This window comes from Mya arenaria, chromosome 13, assembly GCF_026914265.1.
Source record: "Mya arenaria isolate MELC-2E11 chromosome 13, ASM2691426v1".
NCBI lineage: Eukaryota > Metazoa > Mollusca > Bivalvia > Myida > Myidae > Mya > Mya arenaria.
The window spans coordinates 57,702,331-57,726,032 of NC_069134.1; the positions used below are offsets into that span (position 1 = coordinate 57,702,331).

At 34.4% G+C, this 23,702-nt stretch overlaps 1 protein-coding gene across 1 annotated transcript; it reads right to left on the reverse strand.

Moving 5' to 3' along the window:
- Positions 1 to 139: 139 nt before the first annotated feature.
- Positions 140 to 17,584, reverse strand: LOC128214917 (uncharacterized). The gene is made up of 23 exons (XM_052921632.1): positions 17,085 to 17,584; positions 13,510 to 13,719; positions 12,685 to 12,948; positions 11,190 to 12,524; positions 10,703 to 10,882; positions 10,355 to 10,469; positions 10,016 to 10,131; positions 9,726 to 9,934; positions 9,259 to 9,346; positions 9,029 to 9,102; positions 8,857 to 8,893; positions 8,544 to 8,641; positions 8,085 to 8,204; positions 7,739 to 7,890; positions 7,374 to 7,509; positions 6,704 to 6,847; positions 4,029 to 4,128; positions 3,844 to 3,920; positions 3,414 to 3,545; positions 2,459 to 2,587; positions 1,925 to 2,070; positions 1,055 to 1,190; positions 140 to 681 (listed from the first exon to the last, which is right to left on the reverse strand). The coding sequence occupies exons 1-23, from the start codon at positions 17,170 to 17,172 to the stop codon at positions 604 to 606; spliced, it is 4,164 nt and encodes a 1,387-aa protein (XP_052777592.1). The 5' UTR covers positions 17,173 to 17,584; the 3' UTR covers positions 140 to 603.
- Between the last annotated feature and the right edge of the window lie 6,118 nt (positions 17,585 to 23,702).

Here is a 23,702-nt window from a genome sequence, read left to right on the forward strand (position 1 = left end):
AGGCGTAGTATAATCCGTGAAGAACCGATTTCACTGCCTTTGTAAAAATTCGAGTCGCCGGGAAAACAATGAGTTGACGCAATGGGTCAATGAATCCTGTTTAAGCCTTTTCAACAAAAATACCAAACTTATGACTGCATCGTTTTATAAGGAGACGGAATGGCATATATTATTTCATATAGAGTCCACTTAGGGGATATGACGAAGGAATGTTTGATATATATTATAATTAAGCATATTTAAGTATACAATAATGGGCATATAATGTTCAATAATGGGCATATAATGTTCTTTGTACAAATATACATGTCTATATCAATAAAGCAATACAGATATTTTGCATGATTCTTCGTTAAACAAAACACAAGAAGTCAGTCCACTCACATACGTCCATTTAAACAAAACAAATTACCTACACAGGGGAAAAACACAACAAACGTAATTCAAGTCAGAAAAAAATTGTAATTGTTTTTCTACCAGTAAGGTATAAAAGGGGCATACACTTTCTTCTTTCTCTCTGAAACGGACGACTTATTCACAAACGATCAATGCTACAATTTTATTTCTAAAGGAGATGTCAAAGGGTTTGCCCGATCGTCGGCCTCAGTCGGTGAAATTGGAGTAGGTTTCATTCTGCAGAATGTATTCTTTGACTACTTCATGAACAAACTGAAACTGCTCCTAAAAATAAAAGCAAATTCATTTTGATGCAAAAAGATTTGCTTTTGTTCTATCGAAAATGAATGGGACTGAAATACTAATAATGATAGTTTTTGTATTAAACAAATTGGTTTAACCTGGTCAACAGTAATGCAGTGGAAAACACATGGATAAGCCCAATAAACATACAAACTCTTTAAAGACATCAATGATTACAGGCAAAATTGATGTTAACTTATGTTAGATGTCACCACTGAAATTAAACTACAATCATTAAAACTACCCAAAACATATTTATGCATATATTTTGCAAGTTGTAGCAACCAACACATAGTAAAGATGCGTGTATTAATTGAGATTCGTCGGTATGTACACGTGTGGTAAATGTACGTACCAGAGAGGGAATAATGTGTTCCCTGTAGTTCCTCATCTCTTTGATAACCTGTGTAATTGCAACGTCTTGTTCAATCTTCATCCTCTCCAAGACTACCGACGCAACACAGAACAAGCCACTTCTGTCTGCTCCGTTCCTGAAAGTGTGAAATAGTATGATTAATCAACAGAAATAGAATCGACAATCCTTTTTGGAAGTTTTATAAACAATAACATTATAAAAGGGAATCAAAAGTTGGATTTTTCGGAAACCGCTTATTTTAAACCTATGCGCGTGAGTGTTTGTGCAAACAAATGCAGGTTTTTCCTATTTGTTTTGGTTTTACTATTTAAAAAATATATTGCTAGGGAAGGCGGGAAGACGGTCTTGGAGATCTTGGTTAACACTCCCTGAACGATACTGCCATTTCTGACTAGCTCCAGTTAGTTGTTTATTGTAAAACATGTTATTATGAAACAATCTCGATGACAAATAGTGTGGTTTCGTTTGGGAATTATCGATTATGACTTTCATGTTAATGTGCTTCACAACAATAATAAGGAAATAGCTATTTATTAAAAGAATCAAAACTCAAGTAAAACCAAGAAACACTTGTTAGGAAGCGTGAGCACATCGTACAATACGTACTTAAAATGATTTAAGTACATACTTAGATCAAATAATGAACAATTCATATTTGAACAGGAAAAGTTCAATTGCACTTTCGACATAACTACTGTTAAACGTGTTATAATATATGAGTAACCGCGTTTAAAACTTCCTTATATAACAACATCATTTCGATAACAAAATATGATAAGCGTTCCGTTAATGCAATGAATTTCATCTTGTTTGATAACAGACTTATAAGAAAATAGTGCATTTACTAACATGCAATGCACAAGGACAGGTTTGTTTCCTGATTGATGTTGCCAGTACTGCACTGCATGAAGAAGGTTTATAACACTCTTAGGAGAAGAGGGCAACGCTGAATCATCCGGCCAGCCTTCAAACTGTATTTGTTGAAGTTTTCGTGTCTGAAACAAGTTATTATTTTAATGAATGTTGTTCTGTTTTTTCTTCACTACAATTTCCCTTTCGCTTCATCCAATATTTCAAAATTGTTTGAGTATATGTAATATAACTATTTTATTGATGACTTTTGTCGTGCAAATGATGTTGTTTTCCCGATGATAATGGCAAATCAAATGCTGCTGCTAATGATAATGATGATGTTGTTGTTTATGTCGATGATGATGACTGTTGATGAAGATAATTGTTGCTGATGATTTGTTGTCGATGATGATAGTGATGATGATGATGATGATGATGGTGATAATGAGGATGTTGATGAGAATAGTGCGGATGATGATGATGATGAGCAGGGCAAGGAGGTATTAATCATTTTTAAATCAAACACTTTACCTTGCCAAACCGATTCAAGTCAAGTTTTATTTTCCTCAAACAATCCTCGCATTCTTCAAATGTCTTTGCAATTGTCATGTTGTCATATGTTTCCGAGTCCTCGTTCTCAGGCCAGTATATCTCGTCTTCCTAAAATCGACAGTTCATGATAGAAAATTGAAATAAGCATGTAATTCCCACGTGATAATGCGGAAAAGACCAGTTGTCAACACTTTAAGCCTGTTTAGAGCGACTTAAATCAAAAGCCATAAACTTGAATGCTTATAGGATAAACTTACCGAGCACAAACAGTTTTTTATTTGATTGACGCCAAAATACAATTACTCACAAATAATGTTCAACTTAATATATTGTATTACGAGATGTGATATATACATAGGTCCAAGCCGAAGGCTTCATCCACAATGCATGAATTCTTGTGATTTTTACAAAATTATTGAAATTGGTGAATGAATTTATTTTGATATATATATATATATATATATATATATATATATATATATATATATATATATATATATATATATTATAGCTCAAAAGCTTTTTGTTTCTTTCGCCACCCATTCGATATTATTTTAAGCACATGCATATCATAACCTTTTTCAAGAAAACCAAAACCAACTTTCGTATGAAAAGATTATGTAAGCGACATCTGATCCTGTATTGTATAATGTATATACAGTGTTCCTGGGTAAATTGATATTGTAACCCTAAATAAAATCGTCCTAAGATACGACTTTAAGTCACCTTAAGCAGTTTTGTTTTCAGAGACAACTCTTTGTTCCTTTTTAACATGATTTTAGAAACAACATTACATATTTTTTTTAACAAAATCAATTTCATGCAAATAGTTAACTCGCTTAATATTAAATACAGGATTATCTTTCTATCGTAAAATCAATGTGTTAAAATATGGTTAATGAATTATCTTACACTAAATAAAAATTATCCCCACCTTCATCTCACTCCTATTGTTCATCATGACAATTGTATGGACATCGTGTTCTACCACCAGTCTCCAGAAGTCGGTTTTGGTCACCTCTAGTGGTGTCTGGGTTACGATGAACGCTCCCTTCTTTTTGTAGCCCTTAAAACATAACGATTTAACTTTGTATTAAAGTTTATTTACTTATAATGAAAGGGTTAACTGTAATTTTAGACATGCATATTCTATATCACTTATATTGCCCTAAAATTTTGAAAACAATTGACAGATTTGGAAGGACGATATTCAAATACAAAATTTTCTATTGAATGTGCAAACAGCCTGTTTTACGCCACATATCCACACAGTTTTGTCAATGTTGGGGCATATCTATTAACAAACAGCATGACGATGCTTTAATGATCTAATGAGATATATTCCTTGTTTCAATGCAACATACCGGTAAGAGTACAGCGTTGATGTAATCAGGTTCAGACCGCTGTCCAGAAGGAGTCAAGTGTGGCATGTGATCTGCGACTGTAACACATCAAAAATACTTTTATCAGCTTTAGAACTAAGAATATATTATAATTCATTTTTGGAATAATTTCAGTCAAATGAAATATGACATATATACATCATTACCTGGGAGAATGTTTGAATACCGATTCTTATTCCTGTTCCTCACATCTTTTGCACTCACGTATTGACATTCATCAGCCATGGGAGACATTTTCTCCATTCTCTGTAAAAAGACCACATGATATACGTTGATAAAGCATTCCGATGTTGAAACCTTTCATTTCCTAAGAAATATAGTTAAAAGCACATTTGGTGTGTCTGTATGTATTATGCCTGTGAGTGTTTTGCGTTAGGGATCTGTTGGACTTTGATCAGGGTCATCGTGAAATGTTTGACTGTTGAACTTGTATTTGTAGCTATCCATGTATTTTTATGCCCCCGAAGGTGGGCATATTAAAATCGCACCGTCCGTCCGTCCGTCCATCTGTCCGTCCGTCCGTCCGGCTCTGTAACTTTCTCTTGTATGGACAGATTTTAAAATAACTTGCCACATGTGTTCCACATACCAAGACGACGTGTGGCGTGCAAGACTCGTGTCCCTACCACAAAGGTCAAGGTCACACTTAGTGTTTATTCACAATGGAGTGCTGCATATAAGGACATAGAGTATAGGTTGTCGTGTCCGGGCTGTAACTTTCTCTTGTATGGACAGATTTTAAAATAACTTGCCACATGTGTACCACATACCAAGACAACGTGTCGCGTGCAAGACCCGTGTCCCTACCTCAAAGGTCAAGGTCACACTTAGAGTTTATTCACAATGGGGTGCTGCATATAACGACATAGAGTACAGGTTGTCGTGTCCGGGCTGTAACTTTCCTTTGTATGGACAGATTTTAAAATAACTTGCCACATGTGTTCCACATACCAAGACGACGTGTCGTGTGCAAGACCCGTGTCCCTACCTCAAAGGTCAAGGTCACACTTAGTGTTTATTCACAATGGAGTGCTGCATATAAGGACATAGAGTATAGGTTGTCGTGTCCGGGCTGTAACTTTCTCTTGTATGGACAGATTTTAAAATAACTTGCCACATGTGTTCCACATACCAAGACGACGTGTCGCGTGCAAGACCCGTGTCCCTACCTCAAAGGTCAAGGTCACACTTAGTGTTTATTTACAATGGAGTGCTGCATATAAGGACATAGAGTATAGGTTGTCGTGTCCGTGCTGTAACTTTCCCTTGTATGGACAGATTTTAAAATAACTTGCCAAATGTGTTCCACATACCAAGACGACGTGTCGCGTGCAAGACCCGTGTCCCTACCTCAAAGGTCAAGGTCACACTTAGAGTTTATTTACAATGGAGTGTTGCATATAACGACATAGAGTATAGGTTGTCGTGTCCGGGCTGTAACTTTCCCTTGTATGGACAGATTTTAAAATAACTTACCACATGTGTTCCACATACCAAGACGACGTGTCGCCTGCAAGACCCGTGTCCCTACCTCAAAGGTCAAGGTCACACTTAGTGTTTATTCACAGTGGAGTGCTGCATATAAGGACATAGAGTATAGGTTGTCGTGTCCGGGCTGTAACTTTCTCTTGTATGGACAGATTTTAAAATAACTTGCCACATGTGTACCACATACCAAGACAACGTGTCGCGTGCAAGACCCGTGTCCCTACCTCAAAGGTCAAGGTCACACTTAGAGTTTATTCACAATGGAGTGCTGCATATAAGGACATAGAGTACAGGTTGTCGTGTCCGGGCTGTAACTTTCCCTTGTATGGACAGATTTTAAAATAACTTGCCACATGTGTTCCACATACCAAGACGACGTGTCGTGTGCAAGACCCGTGTCCCTACCTCAAAGGTCAAGGTCACACTTAGTGTTTATTCACAATGGAGTGCTGCATATAAGGACATAGAGTATAGGTTGTCGTTTCCGGGCTGTAACTTTCTCTTGTATGGACAGATTTTAAAATAACTTGCCACATGTGTTCCACATACCAAGACGACGTGTCGTGTGCAAGACCCGTGTCCCTGCCTCAAAGGTCAAGGTCACACATAGTGTTTATTCACAATGGAGTGCTGCATATAAGGACATAGAGTATAGGTTGTCGTGTCCGGGCTGTAACTTTCCCTTGTATGGACAGATTTTAAAATAACTTGCCAAATGTGTTCCACATACCAAGACGACGTGTCGCGTGCAAAACCCGTGTCCCTACCTCAAAGGTCAAGGTCACACTTAGAGTTTATTTACAATGACGTGCTGCATATAACGACATAGAGTATAGGTTGTCGTGTCCGGGCTGTAACTTTCCCTTGTATGGACAGATTTTAAAAATCACTTGCTACATGTGTTCCACATACGAAGATGACGTGTCGTGTGCAAGACTCATGTCCCTACCTCTTAGGTGAAAGATACACTAAGTGTTTATTCACAAGGGAATTCTGAATATAAGGACATAACAGTGTAGGTTGTCAAGTATGAGTGGTATTTTTTATGTTCAGAGGCAATTTAAAATAACTTGCCATATGTATTTGACACGTAAAGGCAAGATCAACTTTTCATGTACCGACCTTGTTCGTAGGTCAATGTCACATTCGGGGGCATTCGTCACATACTGTGACAGCTCTTGTTGATTATACATATGCAAATTAGTGTTGTTGCAATATTATTCATGTAATTTAAACGCATAAAAGGAAAGAATTGAATCGTATTATCTAGCAAAACTATTTTTGAAACCAATTAAATGTTTGTCTTTATATCAAATCGATAACTTTGACTTACAGAGAACAGAACATCAAGTTTCCGTCGGTCCTTGTCGAAGGACAAAAGATCTTTATACGCTGTCAGGAACTCTGATGCAGGTTGAGCTGACGTTGATAACATCAGAGTCTCAAGAAGCGCCATGTGTAGAAATATATACTGATCCTAAACGAAAACACAGTGACAGTTTACTTGGAATAAACAAACTTAACATATTTAGATGTTCTTAAGTTTGTTACTTTTGGTATGTTTTAAAAAGCGTTTCTGCATTTCGCACCTTCTTAGGAAATATGAAGGGAGGTATTCATTCTTTGGTAGAACATTAAAAATGAATAAAGCGGAATGATGAATAGAATTGCCATTTTCCGACTAATTATATAGCGTTACCATTTTCGTAATCAAAACAATATTCATGGCAAAAAAGTTGTTTTCCTTTATCAGGCCGCAGTAATATCATTCTGCTGTTCTTTAACCAGTGAATGAAAACTTTCTTAGATAAAGGTCGATCTTTGCTGCTATATAAGTTCACAACAAAAACAGAAGAAATGTTTGTATAAGTAAAACTTGTACAACATATTTCTGACATTTCATGATGATATTGTAAAACTCATAAGAATAAAAAATTGCAAATATATTGCAATCTGAAAAGTGATCAGTTGAAATATTTGCTAAGTGAATGGTCATCTCATACCGGTGTTTGAACCATGTCGACCCTCTGCCTTCTCAATGTATTCACACAGCCCACTGGATCCACATACCCCACAGTGGAGGCTTGTTCTGTCAGTATATTCAGTGCAATGAATGTACCCGTCCTCCCAACACCGGCGCTAAGAATTGTCATTGATAAGATACTTTAAATCTTAAGGTATAATAAGCTGTGTGTTTTTAATATATAATACTAGTTGTTGTTTTGGAATAATTTAATCAAATACTTCACAAGTCGTAGTGGTTCTTACTAAATAAATGGTGTTGAAATATGTACAACCATACACCAAGGAAACGATGACCAGTTTTAGAACATATTCTTTTTCATTTTAACAAAACAGTCGCTCAAACCTGCAGTGCACAATATCAGGGCCTTTATTTTTTACAACAGCGTTGACAATCTTTTGGCGGAAGTGGACAAGTGATGAAGCATATTGAGGCACACTCTTATCTGGCCATGAAGTAAAATGGAAATGATAAACCATTCTCTCTTCTTTTCCGTCCTGTTAAATGAAGTTAAAATTTGTAACAGAAAAGCAGCTTTTAAAATAACTTAATTCAACTCAACTTAGGCTGATTTCGTTAAAAAAAACAACAGTATATCAATTTATGCATTATAAATATTTAGAGCAATTCTTAAGCTTTTGTGATCTAGACAAGGTATGGACACACAATATGTTATTGTACAAGTCTTTACCTTTTGCAGAGCTAACTTTCGTATGACAAAGTCTGAAAATAGTTCTGTTCTTCGATGTGTTATTTTGAATTTGTCGTATTGTATACTTCCTTCATCTGGCCAATACTGTTCGCACTTGATCTAGAAGAAAACACGGATTGAATACTAGAGATAGCAGATAAGTGTTCGATGTTTTGTTATGACATATGAAAAATATAACTCTATATCTAACTCCATTTTTTTATTGAAAGGATGTTTTAATTCGGGCTGTTCAAAGGCAATACGATCTACACATTTTGACGTAATAATAAAACTATTGCGATTTTAGTAGGTCTAACCACAATATAGTCCCTGTCGGATAATACAACTGAGTCAAAATAAGCACTACATATAAATACAAAATATACAATGAAAACCAAAGGGAGACAGCAGTCTAACAATGAAGCAAAATCTATATGTAGAGACACAAGGCCAAACAACCTTTTTATCCTCCTTAAGTTTGGTCAACATAACAATTTTTCCAATCCGCAGTTGCCAAACCATCCGCCAGAAGTCAACCAGTATTTCCTTTGTTGGACCTTGATATCAAAAATCAGTGTTTATCACTTTTTCCATAAATGTTGTACAGAATATTATACATTTCGACGAAAAAAATAATATATTTTACATACTCAACCAATTCCTAATGCTGCCATGTATTACTTTGACATTGCCTTAAAGTCAAATTCATAACAAAAGTTCAGTTATGAGTTACTATTCTATGTAACTATCTGTACGTATATAATAAGATTACCTTGCGCTGCAACAAATTCTCCTGATTGAGTGTAACCCTGAAACAAGTACTTTGAGAAATGATTTTGGCTTTGACTTTTTCAAAAAACGACAACAATGCTGAAAGTCACGTCATGAAAATAACATAAACAGTTAACAAATAAATACATCAATAAATATAATTATAAACTTACGTGAATAAGGCTGGCATTTATGTAATCTGTACAGTGTTGTTCATCCTTCTGAAGAATTACTCTCGTTGCGTCATCTGAAAAAGAAATAAAATACGTATATAAAATGATGGGAAAATATATTTCATACATTGGGCACTTAAAACGCACCATTTATTAAAATGTTTATTTCTCGAAAAGTATAAGATAAACGTTTCAAAGACAATATTCATAAATGGTACCAACTGACGTACATGGGTATATATTTTTGTATCTGTTTTTTGGTCTGTTCTGATTTTTCAGAGCCTCATAATAGTTATCAGTTAAACCTTTTGGAAATTCCTGAAATGAGATAAAATAATACAGATCAAACGCCGTTATACCGAATTTCAGGACGGTCTCATCTATCATTGAATTTAAATCGCTTCAACATGATTTCTTACAGGAACATAAGGTATATAAAAAGTGCCAAATTGAATATAAACGTTCCAAAATTTTTAGTTTAACTTAAAACTGTTCATTTTGTATTCATTGATGAGTATTTATTTGGTAAAATAATTAGTGATTATTCCTGAAAGCAACGATTTGTTGCTATCATAACTTATAATTTTGACTAAAGGTTCAAAGAATTTCACTCATTAGCCTCGGGATCGTTTAAACAAGATTGTTTGAAATGTATTTGATATTGAAATGTAATGACAATAAAGTGATAAATATATACCTTGAATTGGATTTTCATTTCCTCTAAGTGTGTGGGCGAAAGAATGGCATCGTAAAGATTATCAATCTTAATAGCAGAGGTAGGCATCCTTTCCTGCATATCGAAATCATAGTAAGTTGTGTCAACCAGAGTTGTATCTATTTCCTCGAAATCGTTGTTCAAACACGTTGTCTTTGTTGAGTTTGACGCATAAACATATTCTGAATCACCTGAAGAATAAGAAGACCTGTTTTGAAAATCAAATGTCAACAGACCGTACATCTAAGTCGGAAGTCAGAAAAGACATTTACCTTTCGATACAAATGCTGACTCGGTAGCTCCTATTTCTGAATACTCATTTGGTTGATCCCGATTTTGAGATGAGCTCCCTTCGTAACGGTCAGTCTTCTTCTTAGTCTCTTTATACCTTTGACGAAATACAAAAAAAACATCGTTTAAGGTATTATACACTGCATATGACAATACATTTAATTTATTTCAATTTAGTTTTTTTTTTATTTTATTCTAATATAGATGGGATTTCGGTTACATATTTAACATCATCGTTTGATGAAAGAAAGTTGCCTTTGGGAACGTTTAGTGCAAGACATTTGGCCTTGGGATATGTATGTGAGAGACAATGATAGCACCTTCGATAAATTACAAATCCGGCAGCGGCCAGCAAAGCAACAAGAAGTACACCAGCTCCTCCGGCTGCCCCACCAACTACCGCCACCTGACTGTCAGAAACACTGCCTTCGTTTGCTGACAAAAGATGCATCACATTAAATGCAAAACTACATCAGAAGTGTAAACTGAAGAAATAAGCAGGACATCTTAGTTATAAATAAATGAAACGACAGGTCTGGTACAAATCATATTACACATACATGTAAATGTTTTAAAACTATATTTAAGCAATACAATTTTACCTAAAGAGAACAAGTAATATCATCGCTGATAAAAAATTGTTCAATATTTAAGTTGTTGAACGTTACCTTGACAATATATTCTATTACTCCATGTGTGGTTCGACGTACATGTCGCAGTACCATGAGCAGCTGCATATCCCCTTTTGCAGGTGATATTGACCGATTTTCCAGCTTCACACCAGTTTTCGCTAGTACAGGTATGATTTGTCCAACCATGGGTAAGGGTTATAAGGGGACAAACTGGTCCTACAACATAATTTTATATGGATGCTCATCATGTACAGGATATGAATACATATAAAACCATCTGGGATGCATACTATTGTCATTATGATATTTAATTCAACACAATGTGATACTTTAAAAAGGAAGTAGTTTGTGTAGCACGGACATTTTACATGCTAGTGACACTGCTGCTTGATTTCCAAAACGACTTTAACGCCAAACCGTATTTGTTTTCAATTTTTTTCTAAGGTTAGTGGGTCCACTGAGGAGGTTTTTCAGCAAACTGTGATGTGTATACGAAAGTGTATGTAACTAAAAGTATGCTTACGTAAAGTCGGAGGACCAGTGATGCTCCAAACCAACGACCCATTGGCAGCACAATACACAATGAGGTCACCGCCTTCGTGAAGAAACAAGGAATCATTTACACTGACGTTTCGATTTTCGTTGTACTTAATCGGACCTACGACAGTAACCGGTATTCCTGTTATCACTCTTTTAATTTGTCCAGCAGATGGCACACATACCACTTTGCTGCATCTTGGTTCCATTCCACTTAAACGTCCGTTTAAAAGACACATTTGCAAAGTTCGTGAAGATGTCGAATAAAAACCGGCTTTGCATTCTAGATACACACTAGTGTTAATATAAATTATGTTTTGATCTACAATTGTATGGTTTGCCGAATATTTAAAGACATGGTCAGAGGTTTGCATTACAGGACAATGTATTTTCTCACATGTTGGTTCAATGCCATCCCAGTTTCCGGTCGAATCACATGCACGAACTGAGAAGTTTCTAACGTAATAACCTGAATTGCAATGAGGAACCACTGTTGTATTGAACTTAAACTCTTCTTTTGAAAGTGTCTGTGTTTGATTTGGAAGCATGTAATACCCATCGATGAGTCGGGATGGTTTACGACATATGACTATTTCACACACAGGGCTCATCCCGCTCCATCTGCCATGTTCAGAGCATTTGCGCACTCTGATACTGCCTTTTAACTTATAGCCGGTGTGACAAGCTGCGTTAATTATATCATTATATTGGTATACATTTAAGTTTGGATGATAATAACCATTTGGTATGTTACCTGGATTATTGCATTTCATACGGACACAACTTGGTGTGTTTCCACTCCATCGCGGTCCATCTGTACACTTTCGTTCAGTATTGGATTCTAAGTTGTAACCATCCCAGCATTTCGGAACAATTACGGTGTCATAATTTTCATTACCATCGCATTCCCTATTATTTGTTTTTACCTCATAAACACCGAACTCAAGAGACGGACATTGGCATGTAACAGGTACACATGATGGTATTGGTGTATACCATCCTCGATTAAAAGTACATTCATATGTATCCGTGGCCGTAAACCAATATCCCGCATTACATCTTACTTTAATCCATCCAAGTATAGGGGAGTTTATACGTTCGTTGTTGTTATGATAGTCAACGATATATCCATTGTCGACATGCCATACACAGTATGGATTGCATTTTGGTATTTCATTCCATTTGCCAGTATTTAAACAGGTCACTCTGTCAGTACTTGCTTTATATCCAGAAGTATCACATTCAACCGTCACGGTGGTGATACTAAATGATTTTGGTAATGGTTGGCCGTTTTTAATCGGCATCAATGGGCATGTAACCACTGAAAAGAGCTAACTTTATTATATATAATCATAAAAATGAGTTTGTCTTGTAAACTGTATAACGACTTTTCTTTAAATTTACATGATTGATGCTGATAAAATAAAACTATTGTCCGTTTAACTTTAACGTTATAAGGAATAGAGGTAATCATGGTATACCTGCAAATACAAACACCTCACAAAGCGTAATATATGCCTTATTGTGTTCGTTTGGAATAGGGTTATCACTTGCATATACTGATATTTTCAAACTTTTTGTTTCCATATCAATCCCTGGAGAAAGTGGTATGAAAACTAGAGGAGCACAAACTTCATTTTTGAAAAAACTCCATATACTGCAGGTTGTAGATTCGTCATTGCTTTTGTACAGTAGCATGTCGTTGTCGCCATACATATGAAACTTTCTTAGCCGAAGTCGATGAACTGAAAAATATCTATTTTTGTATAAATTATTTTGAATTTACATTTTATATTTAGTATACATATAGTATACGACAGCCTTTGAACATATGAGCGATTTCCACAACGCACCACATAATCGGTGTTTTAGTAAACAGACAACTTCAAACTTAAAATACACTGAAAGATATTTCATAACAGATTGGAGAATTGAAAATCGGGTCGTTCGAAATATCTGTTCCCTCGAGGTTTAGGCTCGGTCCCCGGCGACCTCGAGCGATCGCCTTTTTTTGTAGATAAAAAAAATCTGCTTTATGCTATCGATCCATTTGTGATTTGCCTTGAAATAAAATACCAGAAACAAACAATACAATACTATAAATGTTGCCTAAAACAGGTGGGACATAACATAATTGGTAATACAAACTCATATGATATTTGTCTTACACATTTACTCATTTTTCTATTTATTTCAATATGCGTCCAGGTACTTAAATACATATAGCATAAACAAACACAATCATTACAATCGGGTAGTATTATGATAATTTTCGATTTTACTGAAGATGCTCTTGAAATACATACCTTCTGAAATGCTGTTTACAATTACTACACCTTTCAAAAGATAGCTTTGCTCAAATGTAACTTCCCAGTATGCTTCATTTTGCGACTCATCTGTATGCGAACAATATATGGGTTCTGAGCTGTTGATGCCGTCCACAGCAAGAGACGCATATCTGTTTTCATACCTTCCGGGAGATTGTATTGCTGTCCTCAATAGCGCAATGTTCTGTCCTGCGAACAAAATAAGTTGCGGTTAACCGACATGTTATACGTTATAGTTTATGGCGTGACAATTACTTGCATTCACATTCGTAAATAATCATTACGTAGTTGTATGATAATTCAATTATAAAGTTCTGAACGCAAAGAATAAAAAAAATGTTTTTACCAGAAGTAAAATTGTAGAAATTACCGGCATGTGTATAATACAAATATGTATTCGCTCATTCAGCATTCAATTATACAATAGTAAATTGTGCACAATGTATGTACTACAACTTGTAATTACAACAAATAAGCCAGTTACTCAAATAAATGAATAATTAGCTGTGACACGAATCGCCCAAGAAAGAAAACACGATAAGAAATGAAAACGGCACGATGTCGGACCTCATTTGTTGTGTATGTAATCATAATTTTATGCCAAATAGCTTACAATAATTGTTACTTCTAAATGTTATGTGAACTGAAAGACATCACCCAGTCGATTTCCTACGGTCCTATTGCAAAACAACAATATCAACGTGCTCAGAATTTTCGTGCAATTTCTTGTGCAAGAATAATCATTATAAAACTTGTACCGCATACGACAACCTTTTCTTAGCTATTTTATGAAATGTCCAAAAAATAACAATTCAACTTTCTATCGATCCGATTGTGTTCGATTTTAGCCATATGCATCCAATGTCATAAAGACATAAAATCAAACACTCTTCAGTCAACTTCAAACTTGAATGACTTTTGTCTCCTCTCATATTAATATGACATTAAAGTAACTTGTATTTGTTAAGTTGAATTATCTTTAAAATGTTTTTAAACAAGCAGAACAACGGAGCCCAGATTAAATTGTGTTAATTTATAAATTTAGATCTGAGACTAATGCTTTTGGTTGGATAAAGCGTAATACGTTGGATGATCTGAAATAGTATACATGTTAACAACCATCATGTACATACTGAGAGGTTAAAATTCGACAACGCATTGCCTTGTCGTGATTATTGACCCGAGTTTCTCCTAACGGCCCGCCCGAGACGTACTCGAGCATTTTTGTCCAAGTCTTTTCTTGTGTAAGTCAAGTGTAAATTAATAAACATTCAGTAATATTAGAAAAATTATTAGTTTTTACATTTTAATTATTCACAAATAATTTCACCTCAAATTTGCCTTACCCAATTTACTTCATATTTACCTCTGCTTGGAATATGTTTGCCACAAACATCATCAGTAAATATCATTTTATTGCAGGTATCACGACATACTTGTCATTAAATCTCTTCATTAATTACAATATTTACAAATTCGGTTCCCGGTCAATATACATCATACAATATCAGCATATATAAAATTTGATATATATGTAAACAAAAACAATAGTTCTGAGCTTTGCTCGTGTCGTAATGTATACCATATATGAGAGCTACTTTAAAAAAACGTCCTTATTTTTAAATAATTTCTTATCCTAAAATCAAATCATTCATTCATTCACTTCATTCACTTACAGGCATATTCCAGTTTATAATTGTGACCTTTTTCAGTCAATGCGAGGGCTGTTCGTAAAGTCCTTGCACAAGATAAAATATGAGAGGAATATGGAAGTGTTCATCTTAAAAATTGTCCCATTAATCTTTTAAAATCTACACTTTAAGTTAAACCAAAACACAATTATGAATTAAAATTAGTTATATTTCTGTTGCCACATTCTCAACCCTACCCCCTACGGCGCACTTTGTTTTGTTGCAGTAACCAATGTTAAAACGTGTCGTCAAAAAACATTTATCGTGACGTCAGGTATAATTTATGACGTAATGGGTTGCAAGTGCGTGTTGAACCGAAAGTTAAGCTAAACAAGTGATATTTTTAAAAAAAAAAACATTTATTTTGCCCATTGTAAGTCAATTTTATATCATTTACTTCATATAAATGCTCATTTTCCAGTGATATACTATGTTTTATTCGGTAAGCTCTTCTGCAATCGTCTGTTATGCACTTTATAATGTCAGTATAATTGTAAGCAGCATGTGATATGCATGTAGCGTCCCAGCAACAGACTGAATTATGTTTCTGTTCAAATCTCACAAATAATTTCATGTATGCTTTCTGTTAAAAAGTTTTCAAATGCACTTAAAAACAAACCTTCTGCATTTCTGTTGAAAATTACTAAACCTTTCAAATGATAGCTTTTGTCAATGGTAACTTCCCAGAATGCTTTATTATGTGACACATTATATGCGCACAATATTTGACATCCGAGCTTTTGATGCTTTCTACCTAAGTAGCATACAATATAATCATAGATCAATTTTAATCTCAATGTTGTTTTGTTCTTATACAGTTTTGAGGGGAGATCGTTGTGCTTTATGAAAAAAACACAGTCTACGGACATAGCAATCCCATTTGGAGATGTGTTTGGACGCCTACAAAAGCTCCGTATTCTATTTGATGAATAAATGTCTTATTCAGTGATTGAGAAGGACCAGAAAATACCATAATTAGCGGGATGGTCCCAATCAACGAAGAGTGTCTCTACCATCGTGCACATATAGTTCTATAACTTGACTTAGGACATAACGCAAAAGTTGTAGCGTTTCAACCACAAACCTACTTTAATTTGTATAGTGTACAGATTGTTAAAACTATTGTATTCATTTTTCAAATGCTGGATTAGTAATACATATCAACCGTATTAACAACCCGATTCATTGAAATTATTAAAAAAGATCCCAAAGTGCAATTTATATATACTTTCCAGCACGAAGACTGCGTAAAAAACCTTTCTATCAGTGTCAAGCTCACCACGCACTGAGTTGCGTGGCTGCTATGTTTATCTTTGTTATTTACCAACACGCTATTTATTACATGGTTGCGCATCTTACGTCTATCTGATATGAGATATCATGAATAAACGCAAAGAAAACAAATCAAAATTGTGTAATTTAATGTAAAGATAATACCTCGCAAGTATATACTGAACTATGGCACGAAGAAACGATTCAAATCAATTAAAATTTAATAGTTTTAATAAGCACACTTTATGTTAAAAGATAAACTCATAAAAGTGAATTTACGTATTACGTGTAGATAGTAAAAAGAAGATAAGCGTTGTAAAAAAAATGTCAAATATATAGCCTGTTTAGAGGCACAAAGATTACAAGATATGTTTCAGACACATACGCTGTCAGATTAGTTAGCAGACTCGCATCTCACCAAGGCGTCCCAGGTTCCACTCCAGGCTGGGCGTTTGTGTATTAACTTGATGGTCACAAAGTCGGACAAGTGGAGTTATACCGGTGTTCTCGTACCATCGAGAGAAGTAAAAACCTAAACATATTTACCTACTACATTTTTAATTAGATACTTAAATCAACAGTTTCACCTACCTGTATAATGCCTGTCTGACCAATTACCGAATGCTGTACAAGGCAGCAAAAGCAGCAGCAACGTCAGTTTCATGTTCACTTTTTCCATTATTATGAAATAAAATACCAGCTATGCATATGTTTGGCCCGATGTTTCCGACTCTCCAAAACTAGAGAACTTATCAAATTCGCATCGAGTCACAACTTCCTTATTGGTGATCCTTAAAGATGCGGCAAATGTTCATAAGTTTTAAGTGTGTTTCATACAGTAAGTGTTGCTTAAATAATGAGTACAAACTATTCATGTATAGTGTTGTGATAACGTTAACTTTTATCATAACTCAAAACATATTCAAATAGATTTTGTTATATTTTAATAGTATCCTTGCGATGTAAACAAACTACTGAACACACACATCCCTGACAATGTTGTCGGCGTCGTCCTCATGCAAAACCGATAAGCTTGGCCATGACTCAATCCTGTTTAAGAAGATGGGCGATAGATCTATGATGAACCTTTCTGTGACATACACCATTTTAAATTCCGCTGGTGAAATGACCAATAGACTTAGGGAAAAGGCTGAGGTGACGTGCACGGAGAGTTTTAAATGCATCAAGAGGTCCTTACAGTTTATGTGCACACTGTGTTGATCGCTCATTTTGTATGGCTTTTCCCGGTATGCGCTAAGTGTTTGATAATGCGATGTTAGCTGTAAATTTTCTAATATGAGCATTAAAATTAAAAAAACAGATTTATTGTCTTCCTTATATACGTTCTACAGGACGATCGTTATTCAGTTTATGCATATGAGTGAAAATGTGGAAAATATAGGTGAATGATTGATCATTTTCACTCTGTCTTGTAAAGAAATTCTTTTTACACTTATTTGGCGCACTTTTAATTGATTAAACACATCTTTTAACGATTCTATGTGTGCAGAAACAAGTTTGTTTAAAAACATTCCAATAACTGCTTTTCCTTATTTAGGTTTATTTCCATTTTTCATTCATGGTTTCTATTTTCTCTGGGACTTGTGCTCTGTGATATGCGTTCATGAAAGTTACAATGCACGTACTGATAAATCAAGTCATATGTACTCTACATTCTAAGGATGCCGATCTTTTGGTATGTATTTTGGGAGTCTATTCAGCTTGCATATTGATGTTGATAATTAATGTTAATTTTAACTTAATCTCAGCTTGATATAGCACTTTGTTTAAGTCCAATTATCTCATTTAGCTATGGAAATCGACGTATGAGTATTGACCTTGTCATATGACTGGCCTCGCCATAAGTTTCATTAATCTTCTCCAACTTACTTTAATTTGGATAACTATATGCTTTGAAATACGTTTTTATATGTTGTATGCCTACTGTTAACTTCAAAATCGCATACTTAACCATGTATCCCAGTTTTAATGGCTAACATCGCTAAGTGTACTATTACAAAGTTTTGGGTACGGTGACTCTCTCGAGTTTGTATTAATTGCCCTTTAATAGTCAGCAAATGCATCGTTTAGTTAGTGGCTTTGTTGAGAATAGTTAATATATCTAAAGCATTAATGGATCTTTTATTGTTTAATATAATTTTATTAAAATATACATTATTTAGACATAAATGAGACAGCAATGTTTAATTGTTTCTTAAAGACATTTACACTTAATGAATGTAAAATTGAATCGAATACAAGTACTCTCAAATACAACTGAACATTTCCTAATAATGATAAGTGGCGAAGGTCTGCTTTAGGTCGTTTATGACTACGAACTGTTTTTACAGGTAAGAAAACGAAGTTATTTTCTTATATAAATCGTTAAACAAGCCCCTAAAATTCTACGAAACCCGCATCTGTTATGTTGTTTTCTTCCGGGCCGGATACTTTTGGACATTTCGTAGAATAGCTAAGAAAAGGTTGTCGTATGCGGTACAAGTTTATAATGAGAATTCTTGCACAATAAATTGCACGATTATTCTTAGCACGTTGATATTGTTTTTTGCAGTAGGTCCGTAGGAATTCTACCGGGTGATGTCTTTAAGTTCACATCACATGTAGAAGTAAACAATAAGTGTAAGCTATTTGGCACTGAAATATAGTTGACATACACAACAAATGAGGTCCGACATCGTGCCTTTTTCATTTATTAGCTCGTAAAGTATATTAACTCAACATCAATCACGTTGATAACTTTAATAACGTAAATAGAACGACCCGACAGTTACGAGAAATAGTTTGCCATATGACGTCATACCAGCGCGGGAAAATAAACACAACTTTTAATGTAAAAAGTAAACGCTAGTGAAAAAATAAAACAAATCATAAACATGCTGATTTAAGTTTAATTTCGTGGCCTGCTGACACAGTTAAAACATTAACAGGATAAACAATGTACATGTACATTTATACGCGATCCGAGCATATCCGAAGATGTTGCATTCATCGGATGATAATCGTAATTGCCAGTCAATTAAGGAAGGAAAGTTGAGGTCTAAATATCATGCAATAAGTTCAATCCAATTCGCAATCACTGGATAGGTTCATCTCATTAGCAAACATTAAAATAAGGTGTGAACTAAGTTAAATGGGTTGTGAACGACCACTCTTCTGGTAAATTTTGGAAAGAAAGGATTTTCAGGAAACAAACAACGCAGTCCATAAGTTACCAACTAACTCATATAAAATTTGACATGGAAGCGTGTTTAAACTTGTTCTTAATTTTTTTAATTTTTTTTTGTTCTTTTTAGTTAAAAAATGAATAAGTTATATTATAAACAAGTGACGTTACAGACGTGAATTGTAAATTTGAATAGGAAAAAGTTAAAAAAACTTTCCTCCAGAGTATTTTATGAAAAAATGAGACTTTAAAGCAGCACATTTTAACTTCCGCCATTTTATTAAATTCAATTAAGAAAAATTCCTGAATTTAAAGTTTTGAGAAATAAAAAGTTACAAAAGGCATTCTGTTTCCATTAATATGATACCAATCTTAAGTACTATCCTCGTGGAAAAAGTTATTACGGTATGTTAAAATCGGTAACCCTGCACGCAATATACTGTATCGTTATAGATAAGTGATAACATAAAATTGTGCTGATAAAATGGTTAAATCAACAATTTGACGTTCCTGTAAAATGCCAGTCTGTCCAATCACCTAGAGCTGTGCCAGACAGCAAAAGCAGAAGGAATTTTAATTCCATGTTCACTTTATCCGTTCTCATAACGAAAACCAGCGAAACAGATGTTTAAGTCAAAGATCATGACACAATAACTTAAAATTTCCGGCTCGAGTCAAAACTTCCTTATTGGTAAGGCTTAAGTACTTATACGGGAAATTGTTTGAAGTTTGAAGTGTACGGTTATCATACGGCGATGACATGTATTCAACAAGATATTCGATTCATATAAATTCTATTTTTGTCCCTTTTAAAGTGTATTTTAAAGTATAATTTACGTCTGTTTCGGAAAAATGCAGCTATTGATTGCGTATCTACTTCATTAATAAGGTTTATAAATGCGAACCTATTATTACAAAAAATGGTGTATTTAAAGGGTTATAAAAACGGGTTAAAGTGAACACTTTCCATGTTATTTTCTTAGCTGTTTCACTCAGCAAGCAGATTTGGTCCAACTTAATATAGTTATTATTAACATTTTTTTACAGAAAGCAATACTATAACTATAAATAACATGGCAACTCACTTCAAATGAGCAATAAAAATACATGTATACAGGAAAGATCTTTTCTATTTGTGGTAATATACAATTGCCGAAGTAACTCATTTAACTAATTGTATTTGTTTGTGTAATGATTGTATGATGGGGAAGATGCATTAAGCAGACGTTCACTAAAAAACTTCATTTTGAATATCTTTGTTCTTTAATTGTCCAGTTTCAGGAGAAATAATTCAGCAAAATTAATTGAAATAGGGTACCATTATTGTTTAAACTGCTTTTTGTCAATGTGTTATTACTGCGTGTTTGAAAAAAATATAAGATCAATAAACATGTCATGATGATGAAAATTGAGCAGAAACGGTTATTGATTTTGTAGCAGAAATATCACAAGTTATTACACAATCTAATGTTAGAGCAGGATATTCACTCGGCAAATTTGGTACAGACCTATTAATATATTCTTTCGGAAACAAGTATTTAAGATGATGTGTCTAAATAGTTACATCTTCGAATACTAAAAAGAATGTTAATAAAAATAAAATTTAATAGAAGCGACTTTTCCCGTTGCATCCCCACTGTGTCAAATAGAAAACTGTAAGCGCAGATCATCTCAGCTTAACATGTTTCTTGTTCCATCAGGCTTCTGAATAATCCATAGTGTTATTCCTGCATGTATTATGTAAAAGAAATGCCTGGTATTTAAGCTATCGTTTGGCTTGATTTTCATGTTTCAAATTTCTTTTTGCATAAACATTCATGTAATCGATTTAAACATACTGTTCCAAAGTGTATGAATGTCAAAGTATGCATACTTTTGTGCAAATGTGTATAAAGATGAAGATTGCATTTCAAATAAATCTTGGAATTCGCACACTCAAGTACCGATTAAATTCGATGTAGTCGAAAACTGCACAGTGGTTTGATGGGATTGAACTCCTGCTTTGATGTCATATGACCTGTACAAAATATAGTGACATTTAACCTAAATTATTTATGTTTTCATTCATTATGTTTTGTTCAAAAGGTCACGTCTCCACGTAAGATATCGTCAGTATTTTTGCCACGAAAGGGTTGAACTTACTATTAACTTTCTGAAGGGTTGAACTTAACTAACTTTCTAATTATATTATTATTTTGTATTTTTGATGACGTCTATTTTACCTGCGCTTAAGATAAAACGAAAGCCGCAATCTACCAAAGCAACGCCATTTCCCGCAGTAACTGCATCGAAGAAGTGTAGCACCTGAACGAAAACAAAATATACATTCGATCGATTGTATTTCGTTAATTACTAGATAAATTATATGGTGACATCAATTCAGAACCACATTGTAAGCACTATAATTTTAACGAAAATATGCTTTGTTTTAATGGTCACGTCTTCCCAATAAGATGACTTATTATTTTATTTCAAGATCATAACGTCATTTTCTGCAATACTGCATGTGACGAACTTTTTAAGGTATTTCATGAGGAAGACTATGAAAAAATGGCAATAAAAATAAATGATGATTCTTTTTTCTTTTATTCAATGATCCCACATTGATGAATTCATATTTGAATGTGTTTTATATATTATTATGCTGTTTTTCAGGCCAATGGTTGCAATATTGATATTGACGAAGACTGCACTTGACAAATGGCACTATACATATCGCCAACCCTTTACTAACATTATAAACCGACGGATACAGCTGTGTCGATGGCAACGTAAGTTGTCTTAACAACCGCCCCTTTATAGCACCGTGTTCGCGATGAGATTTCCTGTAAATTATACCATTCCCTTGGATTTTGATTACCTCGTAAGATTTCAATCATAACAAATTACTATTTCTCAAATCTGCATGCAAATGACTGTGTTTGTGCTGTTTTGTATAGTATTCGCCTAATTATTCATTTTAATCGCAGTAACCTTATACCAATATTAGATAGCTGCGGTGTTAAATACGCCATATATATGCTGTAATTATGATTTAGGGTTTCGTAAACTCACTCACATTGTGAAACCGTTTGAGAGAGAGAGAGAGAGAGAGAGAGAGAGAGAGAGAGAGAGAGAGAGAGAGAGATTAAAGTTATACTACGCAAGGTTTGAACTATAACAGTTATTGTCTAAATCCATCATCACAAAAATAACATGTTTGTTCACTACCTTAAATGCTTTATGTATCAGGACAAATATTTCATAAAATGTTTTACTCTTTAATATCATGATTGTAAAACAGATACCGAAATGTAAAATAAATCGAGCCGGAGACCGGGTTCGAACAGGGGTCGCCTAAATTGCAGTCCAGTGTTGTATCCACTGTGCTTCGAAGGTTTATTCTAAACGGTTGGAATATTTAAGCTATACACCGTACTTGGTTATATTACGTGATAACATCGACTAGCCAATCACGCATAAGGAATGATTTCTACTAGGTAGATATATAAAGTAATCTATTATAATGGAAAAATACGAAAAAACTGCGAAGAAAAAAATAATTGTAAACTATGTGGTATTTCAGTTAGTACTTTTCAATGCATTGTATACATCAAAACCAAGTTGTACAGCCCCTTTAAAGGAAACACGTAGGCTCAACTTTACCGTTCTTTTCGTAAGCTCCATTTCCATTCAGTCAGACAACAGGGGAATCGGATTTATAGCATGAACGGATCTATACGTGCATGCGTTTCCAATAGGGCTGTCACTTGCGTAGGCGACGGCTGAATGTATTAATATACATATGATAAGTTGAGTGCTGTTGAGTACTTGAGTAAGTTAATCGATTTTTTTTCTCCTTAAAATTAAAGTTTGCTCCAATACGGCTTAGTTATGTATTGGGTCAACTTTCAATTTAAGTTCTACTCGATCACCTGTTCAGTTGAACTTTTAAGGATCAGTTGAAATTTTGATTAAAGAAAATTTGTTTTCCTTATTTAAGTAGATAAGAGTCAATGATATATAGAACACTTAAAGGTATGCCT